Consider the following 23,411-nt stretch of genomic DNA (forward strand, 5'->3'; position numbering starts at 1 on the left):
ATTGGGTATATGTGAAAGCAGCAATCGCACTCTGTTTTGTAAATGTAAATCAGGTTTAATAGGCCAAGTATACTTGCATACACAAGGAATTTGTGTTCTGCATTATACCCATCTGGAGGTAATATACAACACACCCTCATACAGTACACACACCCACATACAGTACAACACACCCTCATACAGTACACACACCCACATACAGTACAACACACCCTCATACAGTACACACACCCACATACAGTACACACACCCACATACAGTACACACACCCTCATACAGTACACACACCCACATACAGTACACACACCCACATACAGTACACACACCCACATACAGTACACACACCCTCATACAGTACACACCCATCCACACACACACCCTCATACAGTACACACACCCTCATACAGTACACACCCATCCACACACACACCCTCATACAGTACACACCCATCCAAACACACACCCTCATACAGTACACACCCATCCAAACACACACCCTCATACAGTACACACCCATCCAAACACACACCCTCATACAGTACACACACCCACATACAGTACACACCCATCCAAACACACACCCTCATACAGTGTACACCCATCCAAACACACACCCTCATACAGTACACACCCATCCAAACACACACCCTCATACAGTACACACCCATCCAAACACACACCCTCATACAGTACACACCCATCCAAACACACACCCTCATACAGTACACACACCCACATACAGTACACACCCATCCAAACACACACCCTCATACAGTGTACACCCATCCAAACACACACCCTCATACAGTACACACCCATCCAAACACACACCCTCATACAGTACACACCCATCCAAACACACACCCTCATACAGTGTACACCCATCCAAACACACACCCACATACAGTGTACACCCATCCAAACACACACCCTCATACAGTGTACACCCATCCAAACACACACCCACATACAGTGTACACCCATCCAAACACACACCCTCATACAGTGTACACCCATCCAAACACACACCCTCATACAGTGTACACCCATCCAAACACACACCCTCAGTGAGCACAGTAGGAGCACACATACAGTACACACCCATCCAAACACACACCCTCAGTGAGCACAGTAGGAGCACACATACAGTACACACCCGGAGCAGTGGGCAGCCTTTATCTTAGCACCCAGGGAGCAGTTGGGGGTTTGGTACCTTGCTCAAGGGCACCTCATCCATGGATGTGGGTATAGGAGAGCGCTGTTCAATCACTCCCACCCACACCCACACCCCCACCCACACCCACACTCCCCCACACCCCCACACCCCCACCCACACCCACACCCACACCCACATTTTTCCTACTGGTCAGGAAATGAACCGGCCACCCTTCGGTCACAGGTCCGATTCCCTAACCAGTAGGCTACGGATGCCCGATCCGAACCAGTAGGCTACGGATGCCCGATCCTAACCAGTAGGCTACGGATGCCTGATCCGAACCAGTAGGCTATAGATGCCCGATCCGAATCAGTAGGCTACGGATGCCCGATCCGAACCAAACAAACGAGCCGAGAGCGCCTGGAGGAGATGGTCTCGGCTCGTTTCTAATCGAACGCCAGAGCGGTTCGTTTGCAGTGAGAAAGCAATCTAATATACCAAGTCAAGTTTAATTTCACCACTGGTAATGCCTTTTGGAAAACGGAAGCGAACCAAGGATTTGCAGAGCAGTCTTGTATTAGCCAGGCTAGCTCTGTGTACCCAGCAGGACCTCTAGCCCTGGTGCTTTGTTAAGGGTAGACGTGGTCGAGGCGTTGTGAGGTGGATGTTAAAGCACTCAGAGATCTCAAGTAGCAAGTAGCCTTGCACTCTATGTCGCTTGAGAAATCTACATAGTCATTTGTTTTCCAGAAGGGTGACAACACATATGCACATAACTGTGCATGAAGTTCCATGAGCAGTGGTCTAGCACTGGCCCAGTCTGGTCAAGATGAGCAGTGGTCTAGCACTGTCCCAGGTTGGTCAAGATGGGCTGGGTGGGGCTGCTGTGTGTGCGTATTACAGTAAAAGAAGTCAGTCGCGATTTGGATTCCAGACAAACACGCATCATACTTTACAAACACTGTTCACAAACACACATCACACTTTACAAACAGTCTTCACACTTTGCAAACACTCCTCACAAACACGCATCACACTTTACAAACACTGTTCACACTTTGCAAACACTCCTCACAAACACGCATCACACTTTACAAACACTGTTCACGCTTTGCAAACACTCCTCACAAACACACATCACACTTTACAGTCTTCACACTTTCCAAACATGCTTTGCAAACACTCCTCACAAACACACATTACACTTTACAAACAGTCTTCATGCTTTACAAACATGCTTTGCAAACACTCCTCACAAACACACATCACACTTTACAAACAGTCTTCATGCTTTACAAACACACATCAATAGCCACAAACACACTTTGCCAATGCTCCTCCCAAACACACTTCTCTCTCTCTCTCTCTCTCTCTCTCTCTCTCACACACACACACACACACACACACACACACACACACACACACACACACACACACACACACACACACACCTCACTCTCACTGTCATCTTATTTGTGAATGCAAATAAAGATGTTTCCATTGATTATTTAAAAAGGGTCTGAATAATGAATAAAACATGCCATTTTTCATTAAAATGTTAAAAAAAGATGAAAACGCTTCTTTTTCTGATTCCATGTTTCTACCACATCGTCTTACAACCGTTTGGCATGTGGCAGTGTAATTTTCAGTCAGAACAAACATATTGGTCAAGAGAAAAACAACTTTAAATCAATATTTGCAAGGGGTATAAATAAGTTTGTTCCTAACTGTACGTCTCTATGGAATAGCTCTCAATATTTCATTGAATTGGACTTAAAAACCAACAGGATCTTTTCTTCAGGCAAAATGGCTAAATGTTTGAGAGAAGGATATATGTAGGTTATACAAGACATCAGCGACAGCATGAATGTGACTAGCATCAGCTGAGTCCATTAGCATTAGGCACGTCACATTGTCCAATCTGCGGACCGGCCTGGTGAAAGGACGTCTAAAAACAATACCCCATCTAAAACAGTACATGTGATCATGTTGTCTGATAGAAATGTATGTCAAAGAGAGGGTGTCCTTTGAGCTGTGTGTGTGTGTGTGTGTGTGTGCGTGTGTCTTTCTCCACAGGAGACAGTAGTCTCAGGATGACCCACTTCTCTCTCATAGGGTCACTCTTTGTCGTCCTTCTACACTCTACATAGTCATTTGTTTTCCAAAAGGGTGACAACACATATGCACATAACTGTGCATGAAGTTCCATGAGCAGTGGTCTAGCACTGGCCCAGTCTGGTCAAGATGAGCAGTGGTCTAGCACTGGCCCAGTCTGGTCAAGATGAGCAGTGGTCTAGCACTGGCCCAGGTTGGTCTAGCACTGGCCCAGGTTGGTCAAGATGAGCAGTGGTCTAGCACTGGCCCAGTCTGGTCAAGATGAGCAGTGGTCTAGCACTGGCCCAGGTTGGTCAAGATGAGCAGTGGTCTAGCACTGGCCCAGTCTGGTCAAGATGAGCAGTGGTCTAGCACTGGCCCAGTCTGGTCAAGATGAGCAGTGGTCTAGCACTGACCCAGTCTGGTCAAGATGGGCTGGGTGGGGCTGCTGTGGCGCAAGTGACCGCTACAGTGTCCATTCCATGTTCGGGTCCAAGTGCCCACGGGGACCCAGATTCGAGTCCAAGCTGCGGTCATTTCCCAATCCCACAACCATCTATCTCTCTCCCACTCACTTCCTGTCCTTCCTCGCTATCCTGTCTAGATGAACGCAAATAGCCTAAAAATCGACTTTTTAAAATGATGAGCTGGTTATTTTCACCCTGAGTGATCATCACCATCATCACTAGAGCATCACTCACATAAGAGTGTGTTCCACTCACACCAGACATAATGGGCACAAGGTGTAATTAAAGTCCCATTTTAAACCAGTTTTAGCACAATATAACACAATTGAACACAAATGATCACAGTATACTCCTGGGTTAAGCAACAATTGTATGCCATAATTGCCTTCAAGAGGCTGTTTAACATTCACACAGATTCATGACAGTTGACGTTTGTAGACAGATATTGTTTCAGTTGACAATGCGGTCCTGCAGTTGGGGAGAGTGAGAAAGCGAGAAGTCATTAGGTTCTCTCCGGTTCTCTGGCGGGGAGAGTGAGAGAAAGCGAGAAGTCATTAGGTTCTCTCCGGTTCTCTGGCGGGGAGAGTGAGAGAAAGCGAGAAGTCATTAGGTTCTCTCCGGTTCTCTGGTGGGGAGAGTGAGAAGTCATTAGGTTCTCTCCGGTTCTCTGGCGGGGAGAGTGAGAAGTCATTAGGTTCTCTCCGGTTCTCTGGCGGGGAGAGTGAGAAGTCATTAGGTTCTCTCCGGTTCTCTGGCGGGGAGAGTGAGAAGTCATTAGGTTCTCTCCGGTTCTCTGGCGGGGTGGCGTTGGGTCCACTCAGCTCTAGTTGTGATCTCATCCTTATGCTGATGCAGGCCCTCTCCACCCCCGACTTCAGCAGAAAACGGAGTGTGTGCGACATCTGGCCATGTTTATAGATGAGAACAAACTCATCATGCTGGATGGTACAGTAAGGTCAAGCTACTGGGACACTTTTATTGAGCTGGACTGTTTTGCAATGAATGCTCATATTTGGGTCACACACTGTTGTTGTTGTGTGTATGTATGGGGGTTTACAAGGACAGATGACTCTGAAGGCGGACAAAGACCGCAACAAGGTTGTGTGTTCGTGTGATGTCTGTGATGATTTGTTTGTGTGTGTCTGTGTTGGTGTGTAGATTTATTTGTGTGGAGTGTGTGTGTGTGTGAGTATGTGTGTGTCTAGCAGCTGCTCAGTCCAACCCTCTGATAACAGAGAACAGAGAGATGTGTCCTCCCACTCTGTATGTGGTGTGTGTTTGCGTGTGTGTGCGTGTGTGTGTGTGTGTGTGTGTGTGTGTGTGTGTGTGTGTGCGTATTACAGTAAAAGAAGTCAGTCGCGATTTGGATTCCAGACAAACACGCATCATACTTTACAAACACTGTTCACAAACACACATCACACTTTACAAACAGTCTTCACACTTTGCAAACACTCCTCACAAACACGCATCACACTTTACAAACACTGTTCATGCTTTGCAAACACTCCTCACAAACACACATCATTCTTTACAGTCTTCACACTTTACAAACATGCTTTGCAAACACTCCTCACAAACACACATTACACTTTACAAACAGTCTTCATGCTTTGCAAACACTGTTCACAAACACACATCACACTTTACAAACAGTCTTCATGCTTTACAAACACACATCAATAGCCATAAACACACTTTGCCAATGCTCCTCACAAACACACTTCTCTCTCTCTCTCTCTCTCTCTCTCTCTCTCTCACACTCTCTCTCTCTCTCACACGCACACACACACACACACCTCACTCTCACCGTCATCTTATTTGTGATGGCAAATAAAGATGTTTCCATTGATTATTTAAAAAGGGTCTGAATAATTTTGAACATGCCATTTTTCATTAAAATGTTAAAAAAAGATGAAAACGCTTCTTTTTCTGATTCCATGTTTCTACCACATCGTCTTACAACCGTTTGGCATGTGGCAGTGTAATTTTCAGTCAGAACAAACATATTGGTCAAGAGAAAACCAACTTTAAATCAATATTTGCAAGGGGTATAAATAAGTTTGTTCCTAACTGTATGTCTCTATGGAATAGCTCTCAATATTTCATTGAATTGGACTTAAAAACCAACAGGATCTTTTCTTCCTGTCTGTGTTGTCTGGTGAGCAGCAGTGGGGTCTGGGTCTCATATCAGCTGACCAAATCCACAGAGTCCATTCAACTCAATCCAGTTATATACATAATTGATATCGCTGAAATAATATAATCCAGTTATATACATAACTGATATCACTGAAATAATATAATCCAGTTATATAAATAACTGATATCGCTGAAATAATATAATCCAGTTATATACATAACTGATATCGCAGAAATAATATAATCCAGTTATATTTAGCTACATAACTGATATCGCTGAAATAATATAATCCAGTTATATTTAGTTACATAACTGATATCGCTGAAATAATATAATCCAGTTATATACATAACTGATATCGCTGAAATAATATAATCCAGTTATATTTAGTTACATAACTGATATCGCTGAAATAATATATTGATGTAATCAAATGAAAGTTATAGATAGAAAGAGAGATAGATAGGAGGATGCCCAGATACAACTCGTTAGGTGCAGAGCCGGACAGTAACGGAGTACATTTACTTGAGTACAATTTTGAGGGATCTGTACTTCACTCGAGTATCATTTTTGGGGAGTACTCATGCCTTTACTCAAGTACATTTGAGAGGTAAATATTGTACTCTTTACTCCACTACATTTATATCCATAACCGTGAGTACCAGTTACTTCTTCTAAAAAAAAGGAAAAAAGAAAAATCTCGGAAACCCTCAATTTGTTGTTTCCCTCTCAAACGTGATTGGATTGTGCAGGCGCCACTGATTGGGACAGCCTATCAGCAATCACCTTCAGCTTTCCGCCAAAGTCAACTCCATGGTCAGATTTAGATAAGAGACTCTAAACCATGGACTAAAACAATGGATGAAGATGCAGCAGGTCCATCCCGGGAATGTGCCAACCTGTGGCCCCACCTCGCCAGACTATTTCAAGTTAAGTTAATGATCATTTTCGCTTCAAGTGTTTCAAGTATTTTCTATTTGAAATACGTATTTTAAATACATGTATTAGAAATACTGCCCATCATAACTCCATTTAGGACGTTTCTGTAAATGTAAGCACTGTGGCAGTAATGCAATATTTACAAAATGCTACTTTGCACTCTTGATACTCAAGTACTTTTAAAAACAAGAACTTCAGTACTTTTACTTAAGTAGACTGACTGTTGTACTTTTACTTGTACTTGAGTAAAATTTAGCAAAGGGTATCTGTACTTTTACTCAAGTAATGAAGCTGTGTACTCTGTCCGCATCTGGTTAGGTGGGAGTAGGCACCTATGTTCCACTGGCCTTGTCTGTGCCGTATTCACACGACATTAACAATTCATCTCCTGTAATAAAACACTTAAACTTGCACTTGTTACTCGAATAACACAACACAAGCACACACACGCTCACACACAATTTACAAGGTTCTTATCTTTCTGCCACCTATCACTGTCCCCATATATCAGCACACACACACACACACACACTCTTCAGCGCCACTAGCAAGCCCTATGCTTTTTCTTATAATGCTCCTCATGTGGTAAAGAAATGTGATCTCTTTCTGTCTTTCTTTGCCTGTCACACACACACACACACACACACACACATGCAAAGCATACTTTGACACTATTGAGTTTTTACCTCTCTGCTAATATTATTCTCCACATATGTTATGCCCCCTCCACACACACACACACACAAGCCGCTTTCAGACATGACATGTTGACATTGTCCTGGTAATTAGGTCTGGACCCCACGTGGACTAGAATGCTCAAACGTGACCCTTACGCAGGGACAGGCCACTGCTGGGGTATGGGCCACTGCTGGGGTATGGTGCATAATATAGGGTCCACTCGAGTGCTCAAACGTGACCCTTACGCAGGGACAGGCCACTGCTGGGGTATGGTGCATAATATAGGGTCCACTCGAGTGCTCAAACGTGACCCTTACGCAGGGACAGGCCACTGCTGGGGTATGGTGCATAATATAGGGTCCACTCGAGTGCTCAAACGTGACCCTTACGCAGGGACAGGCCACTGCTGGGGTATGGGGCATAATATAGGGTCCATAGTGAGGAATAATAATGCTAAAAAGGACAATAATATAGGGTCCATAGTGAGGAATAATAATGCTAAAAAGGCCAATAATATAGGGTCCATAGTGAGGAATAATAATGCTAAAGGCCAATAATATAGGGTCCATAGTGAGGAATAATAATGCTAAAAAGGCCAATAATATAGGGTCCATAGTGAGGAATAATAATGCTAAAAAGGCCAATAATATAGGGTCCATAGTGAGGAATAATAATGCTAAAAAGGCCAATAATATAGGGTCCATAGTGAGGAATAATAATGCTAAAAAGGCCAATAATATAGGGTCCATAGTGAGGAATAATAATGCTAAAAAGGCCAATAATATAGGGTCCATAGTGAGGAATAATAATGCTAAAAAGGCCAAGTCGTATTTTTTTCCCCTTGATAGTGCAACGTGTTTCCACGCCAGCCCCACTTGGCCAAAGATGCGCTCCTGTAGATTTAAAAGTTGCCCTTTTTAGACCGTCTTTTCTTTCTCCTGAGTTATCGTCCTCATCCGAGTGGTAGCCAAAAGCATGTCTAATAAAGGCTATCGTGACAGTCTGGCCATAACCCACAGTTAAATCGCGATGCAATGTTTGTTATCTTGGCTTGCTTTTTGACTGTGTACATGAAGTGGATGTGGGCATAACTATGGTAAAGTTGGTTTAAATTGGATGTTGGAAATTTACATTTTAAATTCTATATAAAATCACAAATTGTTTTATTTTTCATTTTAAAGAAGCTTTTTGTTAAATGTGCAGGTCTTGTAAATATATCAACATTGGTTTGACACAAATTCGTCCGTGTTTCTCTGACTGTTAGTTTACACACCATCTGTTACTACAGTGATATTATTTCTCCTTATAATAACTCATCAGAATACTGAAGAAAGTTGAGCTTTGATATTTCTGATAGAGTGCAAGAAATGAATGACTACTGCCATTTGGCATCAGGCTTTGTGCTTCTGATTCATAATAATAATTATGTGTATTTATATTTACTCAGCTTGTTGTTGACAGGGCCTGAGTCAGAAAGTAAATATGTTGCTATGCAACACCTGGAACTTTTGAGTTATATTTGCATGAAGAAGCCAAAAATCGGAAATAAAATCATTTATAAAAGACGTACTGTAGAAGGTTTCTCTTCTGGTAAGTGGCAGCATCCTCAGTGGGGTGATATGGGCTATTGTAGTGCTGATCACTCTTTCCAGATTTATTTTCTGACACTGGCAGGTGAACAATACATTATCCATTACCTGATTGGCCGTTTTGGTGATTCTACCTATTTATGCTCTCTCTGTTTCTCTCTCTCTCACTCGCAATCACATTAGCATTGTCTTCATCTCCTCTCTCTCTCTATCACTCTCTTTCTCTCTTTCTGTCTCTCTCTCTCTCTCTTTGTATCTGACCCCTGAAGCTGAAATTCTCCCCTTAATTACATGACTAGAGTGAGCGCATTGGGCATAAGAGTGGGTATGGATGTAGCTTTCCTGACCTGGCATGAGTCACGCTGCCATCACAGTGCCACCATGGTGTCACCTGAAGTAGTAGTGTGGGCACGGGATTCTGATATCACACGGGCGTGTGGGCATCTGGTTTGGTTTAAATACAGTATTATGCTGGTGGATAGAGCAATGTGAGCTGTGATGAACAGTGATAAACAGTATAAACAATCCGATCCGTAAGTGGATGATATGGTCAAGGATAAACAAGGACTCTCCATCTTTCTCTGTCCTCTCCTATAACTCCACCTCCCATTCTTTATTCCCTCTCTCTCTCATTCTTTATTCCCTCTCTCTCCCATTCTTTATTCCCTCTCTCTCATTCTTTATTCCCTCTCTTTCTTTTTCCCTTTCTCTCATTCTCTTTCCCTCTCTCTCTCTCTCGCTTTCCTCATTCCTCTGTTTCTCTGCCCGGTTCCTCAGTATAATGAATATATTTCTGATTCCTTTATCAGTTATTGGCAAGAGATGATGGAATGAAATAGTGCAGTCATGTGTGCACCAATGTCCCGTGTACACACACAAACACACACACTTATACTCACATACACACACACACACACATACAGTGCTTGGCACAGACTGGTACGGTGCAGTGGAGGATGATTTTTATGATGTGTGTTTGTGTGTTTATTCTTCTGTGTTTGCAGACCTTTTACAGAGGAAATCTATCGGCAGAGAGCACTGTGCTGCAAACACAAATGAAGCGTGATGACAGTGACTCTGGGACTGACCAATCATCTGTTTGGCTCAGACCCAAACAGATTTGCCAGGACAAAGCCACATAGGGGCCACACCTGCCTAATTAGCTGCTGTCATGGACGTGTGTGTGTGTGTGTGTGTTTGTGTGTGTGCGTGCGAGCGAGCGAGCGAGAGAGAGAGAGAGAGAGAAAGTGCGCAAGTTCATCCAGCTGTCCACCATCTCACATCCGGAGTTCCCTGCCTGCACCTTCTGTTCCGGAACCCCGGATGGAACACCAAGAAGGACCCAAAGCCATCCCCTGCCCTTCTGAATCATTCCGTGATCAAATCCGAGTGTGTCACAGTCTGTTTAACCTTTGATGGTAATTTTGATACCACAGTCCACTTTCTCTCACCTTTGAGAAGCAATCAAACAACTACCCCAAGGTTCCGGTGTATCTACAGACGAACATTCTTTTGTAGAGGCACCTCACAGTCAAAATGTACTAAATCATCAATGGTCAACAAAGCAGTTCTTAATTAAGGATGAGTGAGTCAATGAGTCAGTGTTATGTATGAGTGAATGACTGTGTGTGCGTGTGTGTGTGTGTGTGTGTTTTTGTTTGTCTCTGTGTGTTAAGTATTTCCTGTAGCATATGAATAGTCTTCCTTAAGCATCTCTAAAAACTTTGGATTCCTGGTACGGCTGCACGCAAGCACAAAGATTTCACCAAACAGGACTTCCTTAAACTTTCTGTCTTTACCTAGTCACCTAGTTAAACATCCAGACCCTCGCTTAATCCAGTTTAACATTCTGATAACGTGGGTCACATGATACTTGGATAGTCCGCACACAGATTATCTACAGATACTTAGATCTATCTATCTATCTGTTGACTACAATTTATGGTTAAGGTTAAAGGGTTAGGGGTTGGATTTGGTTAAGCTGATGTTCAGTATTTTGTTCAATAACCATTTTTACATATTGAACTTGAATCTTAACAGATGATCCGTTAAGTCTCTGTGGGCGGACTCTCCAAGCCAAGCGATACCATCTGGAGGATATTGCGCCTGTCTTTGTGGAAAATTCTTTTCCATAAGAATATAAAAAGATCATATGCTGTACTGTAAAAATGTGGTGTTCTTTGCTCAATCCTTAAAAGACCTTAGAGGAGGGAGTTTCCTCTTTTGAATGAACATACAGTAGTTTCATATTTATACATATTTTAAATAATACTATATAAAAATATGATATGTATTTAGGAATGATACCCACAGCATGTGTTGACATATGCAAAGATTCTATCTATTGCATTGGGATGTGCATTGAAGTTTTTTGACTGTAGTAAGATATGCATTGACTGTATCATTACTGTGTTGCAGTTGTTTACACAGTATTACACTGTATACCAGCAAGTTTGCATGTATTGTTACAACTTCACTGTATTTTAGCAAATGATCACTGTTCATAGGAATGATGAAATCACCCATATACTCCAAATACCATCATATCTTTTCTGAGCTGCTAGCCCAGCTAGCGATTTAGCCTGTTTACAGTCCAGATTAGGCCCAGATCTGTGCCTGATGTAGCTGCTATGGGTTACTTTAGCTCACCGTGTGAAAATGAGTGGTTGACCTAGCTTTAGCTCACCGTATGAAAATGAGTGGTTGACCTAGCTTTAGCTCATTGTATGAAAATGAGTGGTTGACTTAGCTTCAGATCACCATCTGAAAAAGAACGGTTGACTTAGCTTTAGCCAACAGTATGAAAATGAGTGGTTGGTTCACAGCATGGAAATGAGTGGCCGGTTTAGCTGTAGCTCACTGTATGAAAAGGAAAGGCTGACTTAGCTTAGAGTTTGAATTAAAGTGAGAGTGGTTGATGGGCTTCATTGTGAGTGGGATGTCGATGTTGGTTCTCAGAATAGTGAGTGTAAGATGAGTGGATATGTTGACTAATTGAACTAACTATAGCTGTGAGTATGATATGAATCACTGCTGTACTGTAACTTAAGTTTTGAGTTTGAATGTGGTTGAGATGTTGATGATCATCATATCTGCACAACAGATGATAAGTGTGTTTGTAGATGATTAGTTAACAGAATGAATGTGTGGTTTGTGAATTCAGATATAGTGGTAGTAGTAGCATCAACCCTGCATATGAATTTGGGTCTGGGCTTTTGATGACTAAAAATGTCAAGGTGATTATCTGTGAAGTGGTTTAGGTTCAGCACTTCAGCTGAGCTCAGATTGCTGACTGAGTCAAGATCCACCATATGTGGTCACAACCAGTAGCCTAGTGTGTTTTAAATCAGAATGTCTTACGCAGTAGGCTTCAATGACGACCCTGGTCTAATCAGTCCATAGGCTTCCTTACCTCCGTCATAGTGTGACCCTGAAACCCTAAACCACAACAAACTAATCCAGCTGAACTACACCAGGCCAGAGATAAAGAAAAGAGCCCAGGGACAAATTTAGTGTTCGAGTGTTCCGAAGCTCAGGTGGATCACATTGGTATAGTTAGTTATATTAGTCCAGATTTCCTTACAAAGACTTCTTCAACCAAACAACTTGTTTTTCTAGAGATACAACATGTGTATCCATGTATCTCTTAAATTACCTGAACAGAGTGTGTTTTTTTTGTTTGTTTGTTTGTGGAAATGTTGATCCTGCTCATCCACTATGTTTTTCCCCATTTAGCACTAGGGTACTAGGCCTGCGTGTGTATTCTTGGACATCAGAGTTTTGTTTGAGCGTGTACACAGTTATTGAGAAGCTATAGAGAACCGTAAGGAGGTATTTGCTGGACAAAAATGTCTTTGAATCAAAGACTTAAAATGCCTCACAGATGAACCATTTAATCAGGCTTTCAAAACACAAAAACACATTGATAGTTGTAAGGTCACATAAGGAGGTGGGAATGTGGATGCTCTCTTCTCCCAGTCTCTCTTCCGTTCTTCTCCCAGTCTCTCTCCCTTTCTCCGTCTATCTCTCTCTTCATCCTCTCATTCCCTCCCTTCACCTCTGTCCTCAGTTCACCAGCAAGCGGCCGGTCTCCAAGACATCCATATCCATGTACAGTAGACCATGCAGTCAGCCTGACCACCCCCCCGCTCTCTCTAGCTGTCCTCACTCCCACTGCTGGAGGAGGGAGGTGCCCACTGTGGAGATCATATTCCAGGAGCTTATTCGTTTGTGCACCACAAGGCAGGTCGCCAAGTTACAGCCCAGCAGCTCACTCAGCTGCACTCACAGAGGTTCATGTTGCAGCTCAACTCCACTCAGCTTGCTGTCTCTCTCTGTGTGTGTGTGTGTGTGTGTGTGTGTGTGTGTGTGTGTGTGTGTGTGTGTGTGTGTGTGTGTGTGTGTGTGTGTGTGTGTGTGTGTGTGTGTCTCTCTCTGTGTGTGTCTCACTTTGTATCTCTCACTTCCTTTTTACTCCCCTAGCCTGGGTGAACCCAAACGAACCTGTTAGCTAATTTGAATTTGCTCTGCAGATCTGTAGATTAAGTGGCAAGGGCTGCATAAGAAAGGTGGGGGAGGATTGGGATTGGGGGCACCAACAAGGAGCACCCAAGAGCAACAGGGGTAAGGAAAAACTCCCTTACCAAGGAAGAAACCAAGGATCCCATTAACGCCCATTTCCTACTACTCTCCAGCTCTTTCCATCAGCTGCTCAACCTCCCACTCTCTGTATCTCTCCTTCTCTCTCTCTTCCCCTCTCTCTCCCTCTCTCTGTATCTCTCCTTCTCTCTCTCTCTGTATCTCTCTTTCTCTCTCCCTCTCAGAGCAGAAATGAAGTCAGTGTGTCACCACTCAGGGAAATTCTAACTTAATGTAATTTAACTCTGACTGATTCATAATTTTTGTTTTATTTATTAAATTAAAAAAACAATGCATTAAACCCCCTGTGCTTTTTCCATGCTGTTTTATAAGAATACACACTCACATAAATACAATTATGTCGAATACAAATGCTTAATTTTTAACTTTTTCAGGGAGCTCAAACTAGCCCAATTTCAATATGAAAGTTTTTGTAATAAAAGGTTTGAAATCTTGGTAACACCTTACTTGACAGGTGAGTTCATAACACATTCATAGCAGCTGTCATAAACTGCACATAAAGCATTCATGACTGTTTCATGAGACATGACTCAACATTCCTACCAAACCTTTCATGAATGTGGAAGACAGAACGACGACAACTTGTCAAAATAAAAGTCCAACAATCACAAAGCAGCATTGCCGTTTTTGTTCCAAACCTCTTACCTGATCACATCACATCTGAGTCAATGGGCTACGGGTTTTATGATATAACCTTTGCAGATGATTTCTCATCTTTTGCTACTGGGAATGTCCAAGCATTCCAGGTTACACAAATACGGGTCAGCTGAATGTAGGCTAGTTACTGTTACATTACTGTTGGCACTGAAAAGCATTAGCAGCATGACACTACAAGAACACATATGGATGCTAGATGAATACAGTAGACCATAAACTTAAAGGATAATTCCGGTGTGATTTTGACCTAAAGTGTGTTGAAACATGATACCGAGTGTGAACGTATGTCTCATAGCTCACCTCGGCTTGTCCCCTGCACTCAGAAATCTGGCGCTAGTTAGCCAATGCTACCAACACAGTGTTTCGTTGTGGTGCCTCGGGCATCGGCCTAGCCATGCAAATAAATCACTTTTACACCATTTACGAGGCTCAAAGTAGCTCCATACTTAATTGGTAGACTGCGGCTGCCTCTCTCTCCTCTACCTCCTCACACTCCTCTGCCCCCTCTGGCTCCCCTGCATCCATGGCTACTTCCTCTGCCTCCTCGGCACTCTCCTCCTCTGCCTCCACAGCACTCTCCTCCTCTGCCTACACGGCACTCTCCTCCTCTGCCTCCACGGCACTCTCCTCATCTGCCTCCTCTGCACTCTCCTCCTCTGCCTACACGGCACTCTCCTCCTCTGCACTCTCCTCCACAGCACTCTCCTCCTCTGCACTCTCCTCCTCTGCACTCTCCTCCTCTGCACTCTCCTCATCTGCCTCTGCCTCCTCTCCTCCCTCTCTGCTCTCCTCATCTGCCTCCACAGCACTCTCCTCCTCTGCACTCTCCTCCTCTGCACTCTCCTCCACAGCACTCTCCTCCTCTGCACTATCCTCCTCTGCACTCTCCTCATCTGCCTCCACAGCACTCTCCTCCTCTGCACTCTCCTCCACAGCATCTGCCTCCACGGCACTCTCCTCCTCTGCACTCTCCTCATCTGCCTCCTCTGCACTCTCCTCCTCCACCTCCACAGCACTCTCCTCCTCTGCACTCTCCTCCTCCGCCTCCACAGCACTCTCCTCCACAGCACTCTCCTCATCTGCCTCCTCTGCACTCTCCTCCTCCGCCTCCACAGCACTCTCCTCCTCTGCACTCTCCTCCTCCGCCTCCACAGCACTCTCCTCCACAGCACTCTCTTCCTCTGCACTCTCCTCCTCTGCCTCCACAGCATCTGCCTCCAAAGCACTCTCCTCCTCTGCACTCTCCTCCTCTGCCTCCACAGCATCTGCCTCCACAGCACTCTCCTCCTCTGCCTCCACAGCACTCTCCTCCTCTGCACTCTCCTCCTCTGCCTCCACAGCATCTGCCTCCACAGCACTCTCCTCCTCTGCACTCTCCTCCTCTGCCTCCACAGCATCTGCCTCCACAGCATTCTCCTCCTCTGCCTACACGGCACTCTCCTCCTCTGCCTACACAGCACTCTCCTCCTCCACCTCCACAGCACTCTCCTCCTCTGCACTGTCCTCCTCTGCCTCCACAGCATCTGCCTCCACAGCACTCTCCTCCTCTGCCTCCACAGCATCTGCCTCCACAGCACTCTCCTCCTCCACCTCCACAGCACTCTCCTCCTCTGCACTCTCCTCCTCTGCCTCCACAGCATCTGCCTCCACAGCCCTCTCCTCCTCTGCCTCCACAGCACTCTCCTCCTCTGCCTCCACAGCACTCTCCTCCTCTGCTTACACGGCTGCCTCCTCACCTGCCACAGCCCCTCTCTCTCCCATCTCTTATTGAAATAAATTACAATGATGTTAAGTCAAGGTTTGTTTGCCACAGTATCTCTTAAACATTGTTTCTTAAAACAAAATACATTTTCTTACGTCTGTCTGTTTTTTTTTTTTGCTGGTTCCTCTCCTGGTGGAGTCCATCCTTTCATATTTTAAAGAAGATAGATAGATAGATAGATAGATAGATAGATACTTGATTGATCCCCAAGAAAAAAACAATATGTAAAGCTAGGGTGTGCTGATAAATTATGTTGGACAAGTGACAAGATAAAAAAACATACCCTCTAACAGGTTTCTATACAGAAACTGAATCTGTTTAATGATGTTCTTAGCCAGGTCTGGGAGGTCATAGGGGAACACGCATTCTGTCCCCCAGACCTGGCTAGTATTGGAATAGCCCCGGTGAGAAGTAGGGGTCTCATCCCCAGGGCCTTCAGTTTTTCCACCTGAAGGAGTTGCAAGACAAACAGTTGTTTCATAAAGCACAATAACAAATGAGGGTCAGAAGCAATGTGATGTGTGATTTTCAGCAAGTTGAAAACATGACAGTTGTCATGAGAGTGTCTGTGTGAAAGGAATAACCAGCAAGGTTTTCTTCCTGCTCTGCAACTTAGCTGTAAACCATGGGCACGTACCAGTTGAATGCAGGTCAAAGTGTTTGCTTTACGTGGCCATAATCATAAACCACACCATAATATAGTACATTGGCTAATTCACCACCACACCACAATATGGTTCATTCTCTTTATATTAATATAACTTTTTACAGGGCTTGCCATTTTTAGAACCACCCAGATAAGTAAACCATTGAAATTAGAGGGTGGGGGTTCAGTCAATTCCTGGTGTAAAAAATGTGGGGGAACTGACTGAAAAGCACTCTCACTGCACCACAGCTGAGATGCCTTTGAGCAAGGCACATAGCCCCAATGGCTGCCAACATATTGGTATGTGCAGTATATTAACAGTAATATTATAGCAGTAGTAACATAAGTGTCTATGCAGTAATAACAGTATAGATAGGTACAGTTGACTATGGAGTATAGTCTACAGTGTGATGGCATTAACATTATAAGAGCAGTAGGAATATTGGTCCTGATATGTATAAGTGTAGTTACAGTGTGTACATTTTGTAATATAAACAGGATGCTATGAGTAGGATAGGGTATTGCCACCTCCTTGTTGTCCCTGTCAAGAGGTCCATGGTTGAGGTGCAGCTCAACAGGCAAGGATGCATCAGTGGTGGTGGTGGGGAGTTAGTAGCTTGGTTAGTGTTCAGTGTTCTTGCAGAGTTAGTGTTCAGTAGGGTGGTGGTGGTGGGGTGTTAGTAGCTTGGTTAGAGTTAGTGTTCAGTGTTCTTGCAGAGTTAGTATTCAGTAGGGTGACAGCTGCAGGGAAGATGCTTCCTCTTTTTCAAACTGTGCACTCAAATCTATTGTACATTCAAAGATCAACTGGACAGCTGCATCTTACCATGATATGCGCATCGTTGACCACATGGGAAACGTTGCGATTTCTCCTCGTGGCCTCCGCCCAGGTCGAACTCCTCTCTCTAAATTTTGAGAGTCGTTTGCTCGTTCTTGCTTGCATCTTAAATGAATTCACATTAAGCATTAACACACCTAACACTCACTCTCATCTTTAATGTACTTATCATCATTTATTGGAGAGAATGGGGGGGTCCCAATTAACAGCTGCTATTAATTAAGTTGAATTGGGACATCAGGAAAACGTTATTACTGTATTCACAAAACATTATTAATTACATGTAGTTGTATTAACTCATTGCATTAACAGATTGCATAAAGCTAGCTCAAATACAAATGCACTTCTTGACTAAGGTTATTATTATGCGCATTCATCTGCGGATTACATTCGATTGCACATGCCTGTTTTGGACAAGCATGCTAAAAAAAAAAGCTATCTAATAGCCTTGCCATGGGTATTGCTAACAAAGTTACTATTACAACACCTTAACCTACCGCCTATAATGGCACTTTATTAGGATATGTATACAATCTATAGATTAGCCTATATAGATCATGCTATTCAACAACTTCAACATTACTAACTATGTGTGTTGTAGGGTAACGTTAGGTTATTTGCAAGCAAGCATTAATAGGCTAACAGTTAACGTTTCCTAACTTTAGCTGATACACCAAACAACGAATAGTATATAATGAATACTAGAGGCTAACACACCTAACGATACTAATCTTACAATTTTGCAAAATTATGGGGGAGAAAATGGAAATATGATGAAATATAGGCTAGTACAATGTAATTGTAATCATTACAAACGATTGACGTCTTACCTTGAAATTTCCCTCCAAGCTGAATGGAAGCTGGGTTGATATTTTTTTACTAGTTCGTCAAGTTGAAACCTTAATTGCGTGACAGAGCCGAAGTGGGGCTTTCCAACGAGACTAAACACTTGCCTGTGCGATCAAGTATGAAAATAAAAATAAATATCATGTAATTAAATATAATTGATTCATATTTACAGTTCAACTGCGCACCCATTACTCTCGTTTGAATTACTCGCGAACCCGTGATCGCATAGATATGGCAAGCATATCAGAAGAAAGAGGAGACACAGGGCTATCTATTGGTACCAGTATCGTTGGTACCAGTATCGTTCCTTCTGGGCTATAAAATCAGACAACGTGACTGCAAAATAAAATAATGTACAAAAACCAACGCTGCACACCCATTACTCTCGTTTGAATTAGGCCCTACTCACGAACCCGTGATCGGATAGATATGGCACGCATGTCAGGTGAAAGAGGAGACACAGAGCTATCATTTGATACCAAGTGCATCCGTCTGGGTTATAAAACAGACGAAATTACATCAAAATAATAACTTCATAGCTCGACTTACCCCACGTTTTTGTGTGTTGTGGTGGCAAAGCATGTTCATAATCCAACGCTATCATGTGTTTCTCTATGGCAAAGCATGTTCATAATCCGGTTTTGAGATCCTAGCAAATTCCTGCATGGCATCCAATTCGAGACTCACATTGCATCCCAATTTATTCGACAAAGAAACACCTTTTTGCCTTCACTTTGTTCATGACAATGCAGTAAAAAGTTTTTTTAGAATCATCATGAGTGTACACACAGAACATGCAAACTCGGGTTCAGTCAGGTCAGATTAGTTCGTGTCACAGATATGGAGCGCAGAAAGGGCATTTTTCATTACTGTGTCAATGGCACTTACAATGACCAGGATAACTGCTTATAACTAAAGGTAGTGAGAATGGCCAAAAATAGAGTAGCCATAGGGCTAAATAAAAAAAAAATGGCATTTATTTCCATAAGGCACACACCACATATTTTTCACATTTGCTCAGCCCCAGAGAATCCCTCCACCATGGCAATGATATTGCCAGATTCAGAACAGTCTGCCCTATGCACACATGTGCCAGCTTGCAGTGGTGAGATACATGTCAAAATATAGGATTTTTTATAATACACTATTTTTTTTATTATTTAAAAATCAAAATGAAATCAATGCAAGTATTAATACATGAAATAGTGGCAGATCTGGGTAGCCTAGGGTAGCCTCTGTTAAAAAACAATATATAGCAAGTGTGTATGGCACTTACATTGACCAGGATAAATGTTTCTAAGGTAGTGAAAAAGCCCTTAAAACAGTCTAGGGTTCTAAGGGTTAATGTCTTAATTCAGAGCCATGTTACTTACAGCCAAGTACTTGGAGTGGATATCAGAAAGAAATATAGTTTGGCCATCAGTATGAGATCAAATATATACATACAAGATTTGTAGTATTTATTATTGTTCTTTGAGTTAACATCATTTGAATAAAACTGATTAAGTAAGGTGCATTATCATAATATTTTTTATTGCCATTGACCTATTTATGGAAAATATGTTGGAGTGCCCAACAAACTGACCTGTGTATCAGTGTTGGCTTTGCACAGTTTATTGCCATTATTAAAATCCTAATCCTAATCTTCAAAACTTTTTGAGTAGTTTTCAAATAGTAGTTTTGATTCCCAAGTGCCACCCCAATAAAAAGTCTGGACCCAGCTGGCTACGCCCCTGCATGCCATAAATCATAAATATATCAAATGTCCACAAAAAGTGTGAGCAGAGAAAAGAGTGAATAGGTGAATCTCCCAAGATGGAGATATTTTATCCTCCAATCAAATGCATAGCATGTATAGGCTATACAGAGGACTAAATTATAAGCGTGATAATTTAAGCGTTTAGCCTCCACATCCTAATTTGCGCTCATAGGCCTATTCCCAGCTTCGTTACAGAAAGGTAATATTTGAATGTAAGCTATACAATGTAGGCTATAGATATTTTTTATATCATATATAGCCTACACAACCAAGGGACGGAAGTTACTGTATCTTCTGAAAGCAGGGCATCTTCATATTTAGTAAGCCAAGGCCGAGTTAGTAAAAAGAGGTGCAGAGCACGCACCTGTTTGCTTTTTTGACTGGCAGTGCCCAAGATCAGATGACAGTACGTAAGTTGAATAATGTATAAAGGTAGCTAAAATATAAAGGTAGGCCTAAAGCAAACAATAAAGGACAATGTTTAAGCCATTGGACATTATTGAAAGAAAACAATAGCAAAGATATGCAGAATGAATGAATAATGACCGGCGAACTAGGCTACTTTTTCAGCAAAAACATAGCCTACCCTAAAAGAAAGGTTAAGCCTACATGACATATCAACCTTAATTTAGTCCTCTGTTTTGTAGACTAAATCAGCATATTACCCTGGGTCATATTGGAAACGTACAGTAGCCTACTGTACCATAACGTACATGATTATGCTGTAGGCCTAGAGGTCTTTCCTTCATAAGCTAGACCTACCCATTTTTTTTCTACAAAGTAGGCCTAAACATACTAAATGTTGATTATTCACATTACTGCAAGCAAAAGGAATGAAAGCGAGCAGAGGACAATGGACATGGATGCATAATGATCTCTTTCCAGAAAGCTTTGCTGAAAAAAAACATAATTAGTTAAGCTATTCGAACTGACGATATAGGCTAGTTAACATCAGATGGCATAGGCTAGGCCTATACAATGTTTTCAATATATATTTTTACATAGGCTACAGCTTTTAGGCCATTGATTTCATTAAAACATATGCTAATGATATTGATGAGGGGGTGTTTACAAGGCGGAGACCTAAAACCATCCGGCTGCCCAGGTGTTGAAGACCAAAGATCAGAGACTGATAACATGCTGTTTGCCTCCCTGACCAGACACTTGGGTGAATCTGGATTTTATGGGGGGTTTTTTCCATCTTACAGTGCTGAGATAGCCAGGATCAGTACTGAGATAGCCAGGGTCCGGGTGAACGCAGACAAATCTGTGCACGCATTCGAATTTGGCAACAGATTTGATTTCCGAATCACCAAAAACCTAGCCTGGAAAATCCAGACCCTGGTAATCTAGAAAGATTAAGAGTCTGGCCACGAACAATGTAATGGCCCAACTTGAGGGGCGGCACCAAGCATTCATTTGAAAATCTCACTGCATGCAATTGGGTAACACTAGACCACGTTTAGTCTGAATGATTCCGGACTTCGACGCAATTGGGTAACACTATGACCAATGTTTACTGACCTCCAACCAGGGCTCCGAACCGGTTCAAGGAACGAAAACGAAAACCGAAAACGAACGGAATTTTACGAGGAGCGGAAACGGAAACGAATACAAAATGGTCTTCAACTGTTCCGGAACAGAAACGTTATTCTGAAATCCACAAAACCGGTTAATAACGTTTTTTTTCGTTCTCTATATAACAGCCTAATAATTTGATTTCTGCAGTTTGAAAAAAAAAAATTTAATAAATGGACCTTTGGTCCAAATGTATATTTTGTCTTGCTGTTGTAATGTAACCTATCCGTCTGCCACTTCGGATCTTAGGCCAGCTCGAGCGTAGGCTACTAAAACTCATTTGGAAATTGTTTGTAGCCTATGCGTAATAGCCTATTTTGCCTGTCCACTTTGTCGTTTTAAAGTCGGATTTGAATTGTTTGCTAATTATAGCCTATTCTATGTAGAAGAGTTAAACGGGAAATTTGAGATAGGCCTTGTCAGCAACAGACAGGTTTGTTTATAAACAGGGTTGGAATTATAGCAAGCCTTTGAAGATCTCCATATGGATAAAACTTAGGCTACAACCAGGTAAGGAGTTTAGCATTATCCAGAAATATTTTTGATAAGAAATTATTTATAGGCATAGGTTAGGCCTACAGTAAGTCTGTAGGCTATGGGATGGATAGCCCATCTGAAAGTTTTTGGATGCCGCCTGTGATTTATTATTTTTGGGCATAGCTACTGTATAGGCTAAATCAAGGGGAAATAATGAGTAGCCTACGTCTATTCTAAGGTAAAGTCCACAAAAATAGACTTGATAGGCCTGCCAAACACTGCCGGAACTTTAAGAACGAACGATATGTTGCGTTCCGAACCGGTTCAGGACCGATATGTTGGTGGCGGAACGCATGCAAGAACGAAAACGTTAAACATAGGCCTACCTGAACCGTTCGGAACGGAACGTTTGAAAAATAAGTTCGTTTTCAAGCCCTGCCTCCAACGTTGCAGCGCTGTCGTCATCAGTTTAGCTCGCCTCTGGCCCACATACATATCAGATACGCCGATTTGGTTGGTTCCCCCGGGATGCAAGGGGTAAATTAACGTGCATCATTGCTCATTGCTCGCAGAGACAATAGGCTTGTTTGAGATGGACTGAGTCTGACTTGGTCTGGCTTTCTACGTAAACGTGATCTTCAGAGGCTAGCCGGGAGGAGCTACAACAGAGGGCAGCTCATCCCGGACAGACAGGCTACAGTCTGCCTGACGTGACTCGCGGGAGACATCGCGGGAGATATCGCGGAATTTTGTTGGCAATAAATACAGCAGAACTTTCATTCTTACTCATTAAAGGCACACTATGCAGGTTTTTTAGCTTAATATGCAAGTTTTTTTAGCTTAATATACCTTCATTTAACAGCTTCAGAGTCATTGGAATGGTTATATGACTTTTTTCGGGTTGAATGGTGGCCGTCTCGCTTCCCCCTAGCGTCTGTGAGCGGAAAAACCACCCTTGCAACTGTGGGCCGGCGGGCCGATGGTCTCAGTGTCAGGAAGTATAACGAGTGTAACGAATTGCTGGTAACACTTTAATGTGTCGCTGTTACAGTGTACCTACCTAATTAGGTACAGTGGTACAACCTGTGTAACAACATGTACTATCAGGTACTATCATTGT

The 23,411-nt window shown here is 42.8% G+C and overlaps 1 protein-coding gene across 1 annotated transcript in view; it reads left to right on the plus strand.

The window, feature by feature from the left end:
• Positions 1 to 10,646, plus strand: part of pemt (phosphatidylethanolamine N-methyltransferase) — a 106,999-nt gene extending 96,353 nt beyond the window's left edge. Inside the window, exon 7 of the mRNA XM_048246849.1 lies at positions 10,071 to 10,646. Within this exon, the coding sequence (XP_048102806.1) occupies positions 10,071 to 10,125 (55 nt within the window). The 3' untranslated portion in view covers positions 10,126 to 10,646. The remainder of the gene's footprint in view (positions 1 to 10,070) is intronic.
• Positions 10,647 to 23,411: the final 12,765 nt, after the last annotated feature.

This window comes from Alosa alosa, chromosome 6 (assembly GCF_017589495.1).
Source record: "Alosa alosa isolate M-15738 ecotype Scorff River chromosome 6, AALO_Geno_1.1, whole genome shotgun sequence".
Taxonomy (NCBI): domain Eukaryota; kingdom Metazoa; phylum Chordata; class Actinopteri; order Clupeiformes; family Clupeidae; genus Alosa; species Alosa alosa.